A 10329-nucleotide genomic window follows, 5' to 3' on the forward strand; every position below is an offset into this window, starting at 1 on the left:
AGATCAGGCCCAGGACAGGGTGGTTTTGGTCTCCCGTCCTGTCTTGTCGGCCTGGATCTGAGGTGTCTCAACTTGTTGAGACTCTGATTTGGATTTGATTTGATTGAATTGGAAAAGTATATAAAAAAATACAGCCTCTGTGACGTTGCAGGCCTGTGACGTCACTCACGTGCAGCTGGCCAATCGGGACGCACCGCCTCAGGCACTAGCCAATCAACATAGCGTCTGAAACCGAGGCTGCAAGAGAACCAATGAGCGACAGCCACGAAGCCGATTGGGTCACAAGCAGCCAGTCAGGGAGGAGAGGCTGTCCTCGTGACCCTGGTGGGGAGGAGGCTCACTCACTGCCTTTGGGAGGCTTGTTGTTTGTGTGCGGCCTTGGAGCTGTTGTCGGTGAGTGGCTCTTTCCCCAGGGATGGGTTATAGTAGACACTCCGGCCCGGTGCAGGGAGGTCGGCCGCTGTCTGTAATTTAGTGCGTGGTGTTGTCACTCACAGGCCCAGGGGAGGAGCTCCGGTGCTGAAGGAAGGTCTCGCTGGGGCTTCGAGGCCCGCATCGATGGACACGGAGTCGGTCTCAGCACCAAGGAACTGTGTTTTTTATAGCGGGTTTTACTGTGATCAAATATCCCCAGCTGCAAACCGGGACTTTAATCCATCAAACCCGGCAGCGGGCCTCGTCTGATAATATTAGGACGGCTGACTAGAAGCTGGGTCGGGGCGGGTATGTCTCGGAGTGTTCCTTAAGGAACAGAGAGTGGAGCGCGGGGGGGGGGGGGGACAGAAGTTTTTTAAAAAAACACAGGAGACAAAGGTGGGGCGATTAAAATGGGGGAAACTGAAGAGGGCAGATGAGTGCAGATAGTTGGCAGAACTGTGGGGCTGTGGTGGGATTTGAAGACAAGGCTGAGGATTTCCAAACCAAGATGTTGCTTAACTGCATCAAGATATTGCTTAACTGTAGTGACCCCAGGGGTGGCAAAGACTAGGATGTTTGGAGCCAGGGGAAAAAAGCAGCTGAATGGATAGAAAATTAACTTAAAAACTAGATATCGAAGTGTAGATGTGAGTGTTATTCAGATAGATGAGTTGAAAATGATGGACCTGTGCAGGGACCACTTTGTAAAAATAGAATCCTACAATGCAGAAGGAGGCCATGCAGCTCATCAAGTCTGCACTGACTCTCTGACAGAGCATTTTACCCAGACCCTATTCCTGTAACCCCAGTGCTTTGATGACATTTTACTTGCTTTACAAATCCAAAATTAAAGATTTGTTCATCTGCATCCTAGATCTGTTTGCTCATCGACCCCATTCAGCATTTTACAGTATAGGTGATCATTTTATTTACTCTACCTCAAACTTATTTATTAAAGTTCAAGTGCCATTTAACTACCAGTACTACAATTTTATGTTGCATTCTTCCTCAGTGTTGGCTATAACAAGCATGCAAACCCCACACAGACAGACACCCAAGGCTGGAATTGAATCTGGGCCCCTGATGCTGTGGGGCAGCAGGGATAATTAATAATTTACAATAATGATTTGGCCTCTTTTGGTATGTGAAAGCAAACTGGAGGAAGGAGCTTTAGCTAACGCTGAGGGAGAATGCACCATAAACGCAGTACTAGAACTGAGATTACAGCTAGTGGGAATGATTGAACAGCTTTGGGCGTTTTTTCAGAAAAGGGGAGACTTGGAGGAGAGCTGACAGATAGATGTCTTTAAAATTATGAATGGGTTGGACAGGTTAAATGTGGAATGTTTGCATTTGCGGAAGGATTCAAAACTAGGGTTAGATAAATAAAAGATGATTATTAGGGTGGGAAGGAGAAATTTCTTAGCAATTAGAATCTGGAACTTGATACCACAGGCAACAGTTGAGACAAGTGGTTTATCTACTTTCAAACGAAACTGGATGTATGTGTAAGGAAAAAAAGAAATAAAGGTTGCTGAAAGGCTGAGATGAGGTTGTTGAAATGGGAGGAAGTTCATGAAGTTAACATCAGTACAGGCTATTTGAACCAAGTTGCCCCTGTAATCAATAGGTTGTATTTTAAACATCCTTGACATACACAGTGATTGCCGCTATCAGCATATATAGGTGGTTTACACAACAGAAAGACGCCCTTTGGCCCAACATGTTTGTGCTGACCATCAAGTACCTATCAATCATAGAATCCCTACAGAGCAGTCCTAATCCCATTTCCCAGCACTTAGTTTATAGCTTTCAATGCTTTGGCATTTCAAGTGCTCATCTAAATGTTTGTGTTGAGCGTTCCTGCCTTTCAGGCAGTGGGCTACAGACTCCTACCACCACCTGGATGAAAAACTTTTCCTCCAATCCCCTGCCCTTACCTTAAATCTATGTCCCCTGGTTATTGATCTCTCTACTAAGTGGAGAAAAGTTTCGTCCTATCGACCCCATCTATGTTCTCTAAAATTAGATAGATAAATTCCTACAGTGTGGAAGGAGGCCATTCAGCCCATTGAGTTTGCACCGACAACAATTCCCCCCCATCCCTGTAATGTATAGGTCCATTGCAACACACTGCCTTGAAGCAGACTGACCCCCAGTAAAATGTCAGTTCCAAATCCAAATGTAGTTGGTGTTTCAGTTAAAAGCATGGGATTCAATTGTATAGCTCTGTCAGTAGCAGAGTTGTTCTGATAGTTGGGGTAATATTGAGCTGAACAGTCTGGAAAATCTTAGTCTTGCTGGTCTGCTGTCAGCTGGTTCTATTGTTCCCTAGGCTATGATTGCCACATCTGATTTTTTTTTTAAATCTAGCGATGTTTTTCACAAATACAGGGTACAAATGAAAACAGCTGTGATGCCTCACTTGGTCAAATAGCCTAGAATTACATGAAAATATAATATGGGCAAAGTACGAGGGGCTTTGGGTGTCTGTTGACCTGTAACCCACTGAACGTTATTAGTGAAGAAAGCAGAACATTTTTAAAAAGCAGTTGTTCAATGTGTGAATTTTTGAGTCGAGCAACTCCTCTAGACTTGATTAGTTGTGGGCAAGCTACATAATTACATGTCTGCTGCCTTGGGAACAATGAGTATATTGAGCAAATTACAATTTGAGCTGCAGAACGTCTTGTTCAAATTGTAATATCATAAACTGATTCTTTCTCGCTCCCTCTTCTGATCCACAGCAATGGTCTGCATTCCTTGCATCGTCATTCCAGTTCTATTATGGGTTTACAAGAAGTTCTTGGAGCCTATCTTGTATCCTTTCATCGCTCCCTTTATTTCCCGCCTATGGCCTAAGCGAGCGGTGAAAGAGGAAATCTCTACACCGAAAGCAGGAGTATGTAATGGAACAATGAAGGTAATGGAACTGCACTTAACTTATTGCAGGCACTAGATTTCTTTTGCTTTCTGGAATTTAGCATGGTTGGATTAAGTGTGGAGAATTTTAATTGGGCTGATGTTAGGGGTGATTCACCCAGTTGCACTCCAGTTTCTGTTGCCATGAGAGATGCTTTTGCAGTCTTGATTCCCCACATGTTTCGATTGTGCCACCAAACAATGGTTCTGAGCAGAAGTCAGGTGTTTCTGAGACAAAATCAGACAACTTCCACTGTACTCCCTTCCAAACCTGGTAAGTGTCAAAGGCTTGGGATGAACAGATTCCCAGCCCATCCATTCATTAGAAAATAGGGAAAGGAGAGGGAAATGATTAGCACCACACGTAAATACGCTGAGCAGGAGTAATTCCAAATGATTGAAGTGGTAGCCTAGCTGCATTTAATTTGAAGGTTTTTAAACAGTCTTGTATTGATTCCTGCGATAGTGGGACTGTTAGGAGGAAAGATTGAGGAGACTGGGCCTGGGCTTAACAGCAGATGATAGAAGAATGTTTTCCGCTTGGCTGTGGGGTCAGGAACTAGTGGAAACAGTCTCAGAATAAGGAGTAGGCCATTTAGGACTGAGATGACATGGAATTTCTTCAGTGTGTGGTGAATCATAGGACTTCTCTATACCAGAGTGTGTGGCAGCTCAGTCATCAAAATAGATGGTAGATTTCTAATTAATAAAGAAATATAGGGATAGTGAGAGAATAGTAATCTATTTGCCACGATCTAGTTGAATGGCAGAGCAGGCTCGAGTGGCTGAATCGGTCTACTCTTCCTATGTTCCCATATTTGTATTGTGGGGACCAAGTTAAAACCATAGGGCAAAATTCCTCCAATTTCAGGATATTATTTCAAACTGTTTCAAATAAAAAGTATTTTCTTAATTTTCTCTTTCGATTAACTTTTCCTTCCTTTCTGATCATCAATGGTGTTGACTTCCTGCCAGGGATGCAGTTCTTCATCATGGATGTTGTGGGTTGCTGTGTTGTAGAGGGCACCGTTGCCAGCCCTGATATCTGCTTCCAGTGTGTGTTACCAATTTCCTCTCCAAGCCGGGTGTGCAGAGGGCAGCTGTGCTTAACTCAATACAGTCTGATGCTGGGAGCTCTCTGCTCCATTGGCTCAGCTGATGAGTTGAGAGTTAGGGATGTAGATGTATTTTATTTTTAAAGAATACAATAGAAATGTCTGCTTTGGATCAGAATTCAGTAACAATTGACCAGCTTTTGCGTGTCTACTTTCTAGTAATTGTCCACTTCGTTGTTTTCCTGCTTCATGTCACCGTGTGCTAACTCTTTGAAGTACTTTTTTTCAATACTCATTTTTCTATTATGGTTGTTACAGGAGAGAAAGAACAAACGTAAGAAAGTGAAGGCATGTGAGAACAAAGCTCAGAAACTGCTTACAGTAGAGTTTTAGCACCGATAATATCTACAGTGCTGCAATAATCACTGAATGAAATCATTAACCAGCTGGCACTAATAAAGGAACCAAATACTTCTCTGCTGTAGTGTCTGTAGTGGTTCTTTATAGTTCAGGAGAGGAAGGATGCACACGTTCAAACAAAGTTAAACTCTCCTAGATCCGAGCAAAGTGAAATCATTCACTGGTCATTCCAACACGGATAGATTTCACCGTATCCTTGAAATTCCACACGGGCCCTCCATCCGTGCGGCTCTTCCAAATAACAACTGCAATATTGATCTAAGGTTCTTAAAACCAACACACAGTCACCCAGTGCTTGACTGAAAATGTGGAAAACATTTGAGAGGGTTGAAACGCTTGATGAGCTGGGAGCAAGATCTGAGTGCCAACTCTTTCCAGCCCTAGCTTTTTGTTTTAAATATTATAGTTGTCTTTTGTCTCCTAACCTAACAAGACAGACATATGACCTTTTCCACTCTACCACTGGCACTGTAGATCTATTTCTGAATGCTGGAGTACCTGAAGTTGTTTGCATGTTTTCCGTCTGAGGTGCGAGCTTGCTCTCCTGGTATCCTGGCTGAAATAACTTCAAGTTGGAAACATGAGCCAGAGCCATATTTCACCAGTCTGCCAGTTTCTTCATGCAGTTGGTTAAAATGTATTTTTGGCCTTTTTATATGTTTGCTCAAATAAACTGTCTTAATGGGGAATTATTTCAGGCCCCATCACCATCAAATACTCCATGACTCCACTGTATTACAAGTGCAGCCACAGGCAGTAAGTTTCTGTGAGTTATGCTGCACAGATTCTGAGCATACAGCTTGTTAACCGCTTTCATCAACAGTCGGATGATGCAGTCCATTGGTGGATGAGTTTCAAACATAGCTGATGCATTGGTGGTATCATTTGCTAGGCCAGCATTTATTGCCCATCCCTAATTGCCCTTGAGAAGGTGGTGAGGAGTCAACTCCTTGAACAATTGCCGTCCATTTGGTGTATGTAGACTCAGTGCTATTAGGGGTAGAGTTCCAGGATTTTAACCCAGCAACAGTGAAAGAATGACAACATAGCTCCAAGTCAGGATGGTGTGTGGCATGAGGGGCAGCTTCCATGTGTTCCCATGTGTCTGCTGCTCTTGTCCAACAAGATGGTAGTGGTCATGTGTTTAGAAGGTGCTGTCGAAGGACCCTTGGTGAGTTCCTACAGTGCATCTTGTGGATGGTACACACTGTTGCCACTGTTTGTCGGTGGTAGAGGGAATGAGCGTTTACGGAAGGGGTACCAGTCAGGCAGGATGGTGTTGAGCCTCTTGTGTGTGTTTGGTTCTGTACTCATCCAGGCAAGTGAACAATATTCCATCACACTGCTGCCTTTGTGCCTTAACGATGTACATGATGCACCCTCAGATTATGACTATTGCTGAATTGTATGTTTCCTTTGTTGGAAAGCTTTACTCACTTGAAGTCACAGTGAACATAATTGACTTTGGATCTACCTGTAGTTTGTACTTTCAGTGCAAGGAGAATGTTCTGACTTGTGTTACCTTTCTCTTTGTGGATTTTCTCAATAGTTCCTACTGTTAGCTGGGGTTTTTTTTTTCAATGAAAAGTCTTGACTGCACATGTATTTGACTTTTTTGGGTTTTTATTATTTCATTTTATAATTTTGTCTTTGCCTGTGAGTCTCCATTTTCCACCAACTTGCCTCTGATGATTCTGCTATAAGAGTGATGGTTGATATGCCCTCTTATTTATTCCTTGAAGTGGGCAATACATTTAAAAAATTATTTTGTGGGAGATGGTGTCATTAGCTGGGCCGGCATTTATTTCCCCTGAACTGAAGACATTTAAGAGTCAACCATATTGCTGTGGATCTGGAGTCACAGATCAGGTAAAGTGGCAGATTTCCTTTCCTAAAGCACACTGGTGAACCAGATGTTTTTTTTAAAACAACAATTGACAATGGTTTCAAGGTCACCAATAGACTTTTAATTCTAGATTTCTTTAATACAAATTTGCCTTGGTGGGGTTCCCCCCATATCAAGTTATCTGATTCAATATTTAGTTTCGACTTGTTTTTCTGGTCAGAAACTGGTCAATGTGTTTGTTTCTGATGACTCCTGAACACCTGATATGATTGAGCTCAACTATGATGTCCTCCCATGTCAAGTCAAATATCTCACTAAGCAAACTCATGAAGAATGGCCACCAGGGGCAAAGCAGGGGGGGGGCGGTAGTCCGATGGCCCATCTCAATGTCTGAACTGGCACTGCACAGCCATGACACCAAATTCCAATGCTATTTTGGTGTTTGCATCACTCAAAACAGCAAGGTGAATGGCAATTTAAACGTTAAGCATGGTATTTTAACCAGTTTCTGTTCTGGTAGTCCAGACAAAATTAATTCACCTCAGTGGTTTTGGGTTACGAGTCGGTGCCTGCAGAGTCATGACCCCTCACATTGGTGACAGCCACTAAATCAAGTTGGTAGGTGTTTGCTGGAGAGAAAATTGGTAGAAGAGAGAAAACTAACGTGTGTATGTGCCTTTATTTCTCTTTTGCTCCCCTGCAAAGTTTGTAACTGATGGTGTGTCTTTTCCTTTAGTCTGGATCCACAGCCATGAATGGAGAATTAAATTGCATTGACAAAGCTACAGGCAGCATCACTACAGGAGGACCACCAAATGTTTCAGACAAAAAGACTGATTAAGACTTCCATCAAGAAATAACCTTGCATAATGTGTGCTGATAATAAATTTTAAAGAATGAAAGTAGATTTATTAACCATTTGAAATTTATAATGGCCAATGATTTGTCACTCTGTTGTATTGCACTTTACCATGTTATTTAATAGCTTTCTTTAATGCTGTAATATAGTTCCTATTTCTGTGATAGATGATTATCTTGTGTGCATTTCATGATCTTTAAATTCTTCAGTAGAGGTGTTATTGCTGTGATATCTGTAGTCCTTAGCTGAGACCAGAGACTACAATGTTAGTGGTATATTGTAGTTGACTAAACAGAAATGTCCTGGTTAAATCTAATGGGGGGGGAGTACCCTCTGGTGGCCACAGTTTAGTATCACACCAAAACAAGTGAACCAATCAATCCCCGGGTAATTGCTAATTTAAGAAAATATAGCTGACTCTGGTGCCCCTTGCATTTTAACATGTATGGAGCGTAATCTAACAGAGGGAGAGGGACAATCACCAGAATACCTACCCGCTCTTTATTTATATCCCATTTGTCTGCTGTAATTCATTCAAGAACAACAGTGCTAGCTTTCAGTGATGTTGAACCACTGTGAAGCCACATATTAGTAAATGCACAGATAGTGGATAATGCAAAGAGATTGAGGTAGCCGAGTGATATATTTTATCAGGGTAACAGAATTGGCTAGAATTGTAGTGGTAGACTGATTATGCTTACAGCTCTGAGGGGATGAGTCACAGAAGTTGGGCGCTTCTAAAAGAGGAAAAGTGCAGGGTGATGTTTTTAAGAGCAGCATTAGGAGGGCCTGTGTCATAATCCTAGTCTGCACTGTGCTGGTCTTGGCTGAAACAGAAATTAAACTGATACAAATAACCTCAAACTCTTGAGCGAGGTGACTACTGACCAAATGTGTGTTAAATTATTGATAGTGATATTCTTTGGCGGTAATTAGTTTTGACACTATCTGGACTTTGGGTGGCGCAGTGATTAGTACTGCTGCCTCAGTCTTTGTGGAGTTTGCACATTCCCCCCATGACTATGTGAAATTCCTTCGGGTGCTCCAGTTTCCTCCCACAGTCCAAAGAGGTGCAAATTAGGTGGATTGGCAAAGCTGTGTGGGTTGGGTGGATTAGCTATGGTAAATGCGTGGGGATTACGGGGTAAAATGTTCTTTCAGAGTCTGTGCAGACTCATTGGGCCAAATAGCCTCCTTCTGCACTGTATGGATTCTATGGAATTATACATGTAGCACAGGGAGGTAATCAAGGGCTAATGGATGCTGTGACCCAGATACCAATCGAGAGGCAATACCTTAAGAAACAGCAAAACGAAATTGGAAGGGAAAGAATGATCAGATGCTGGAATGCCTGCCAGTCAGAATTTTCAGACTAACATTCACTGTTGAATTGACCTGTTTGTGAGTGAATTGCAGCCTCTTGTTCCTAACTAAAACTAGAGGTAAAGATGTTCAAACAAGCTTACCTTTTTGTGGTGTTGAAAAGCTATACCAATGCCCTGCCTTTGCCACTAGATCATCTTCAGTCATTATGCTTGCAATTGCTGCTCTGAGAATGAGCTGAAGATATCCCTTTTTCTGTATAGCATAGTTGAGCTTAATACTGCAGATGGACGATGTAGTATGTTGCTGCCATTTTGAGACCATTGAGTGGCAGTCCTAAGCATTTTAAGGGACCATTGAAGTGTGATTTCAGTAGAATGTGCAGGTAGGACTTCCCCATATTTTGTCATTGACATTGATGGGGTTAAACTTTTTGGGGTGATGGTCCAAAAGTCAGGTGCGCTTGCTCTGTGTCAAACATCTTCCTTGTACTATCCTCATGTACCAGTTGTGGAAGGCTATTGGAAAAATCCTGGAATTAATGCTTACCCAGGGATGATGCAGGAGACTGAAAGGAATGGAATAAAATTAATATTACATTATTTGTATTTTAAAATCATTTATCAGAGGGCACAATGGCTAGAACGTGATGCAAAAATACTTTGAAAATAAATTCACAAAATGATAACCATGCAGTACTTTTTCTTTTAAATATGGTTTAACATAACATTTGTGCTGCATGCCTCTAAAACCAAAGATCCTGGATGTTTTATTTTAAAAATAGCCTCGTCAACTTTTCCTGCCATATTCCATGGGAGGAAGGTCATTGGAGCAGCTGAAGATGGTTGGGCCTGGGATACTACCCTGAGGAGCACCTGCAGTAATGTACTTGAACTGAGATGATTAGCCTTCAACAATCAAAACCGTCTTTCTTTGTGCCGGATATGACTCCAACTGGTGGAGAGCTTTCCCATTTGCTCCAGAGTTCAGCTCATTAGTCTATGTTTGAACCAAGGCTGTAATGAGCAAATTGAATGTTGGCCTGCATTGCAAGATAACTTGAATACAGGAGCAAGGATGCCTCACTGCAGCTATACAGACCATATCTCTGAAATATTGTGTGCAGTTTTGGTCTCCTTACCTAAGAAAGGGTATGTTTGCCATAGAGGGAGTGCAGGCATCTCTGGAGTTTAGTTGTTTAATGCATGTTTGAACCAAGGCTGCAATCAGCAAATTGAACTGATTTCTGGGATGACCGGCTTGTCGTATTAGGAAAGATTGAGTCAACCAGGCCCTGTGTTCACAAGTTTAGAAGATTGAGAGGGAACCTCATTGAAACATGTTGTTTTCTCTGGCTGGAGGGGGGTCGAGAACACTATCAGGAATAGACCATTTAGGACTGAGGTGAGGAGAAATTTCTTTTCAGAGGGTGGTGAACCTGTAGAATTCTCTACCACAGAAGGTTGTGGAGGCCAAGTCACTGTTTA

At 42.4% G+C, this 10329-nt stretch overlaps 1 protein-coding gene across 1 annotated transcript; it reads left to right on the forward strand.

The window, feature by feature from the left end:
- Positions 1-309: 309 nt before the first annotated feature.
- On the forward strand, positions 310-9530 carry c21h18orf32 (chromosome 21 C18orf32 homolog). Its single transcript, XM_078222304.1, has 3 exons — positions 310-393; positions 3165-3340; positions 7397-9530. The coding sequence occupies exons 2-3, from the start codon at positions 3167-3169 to the stop codon at positions 7499-7501; spliced, it is 279 nt and encodes a 92-aa protein (XP_078078430.1). The 5' UTR covers positions 310-393; positions 3165-3166; the 3' UTR covers positions 7502-9530.
- Positions 9531-10329: the final 799 nt, after the last annotated feature.

Source organism: Mustelus asterias, chromosome 1 (genome assembly GCF_964213995.1).
Source record: "Mustelus asterias chromosome 1, sMusAst1.hap1.1, whole genome shotgun sequence".
Classification (NCBI taxonomy): Eukaryota; Metazoa; Chordata; class Chondrichthyes; order Carcharhiniformes; family Triakidae; genus Mustelus; species Mustelus asterias.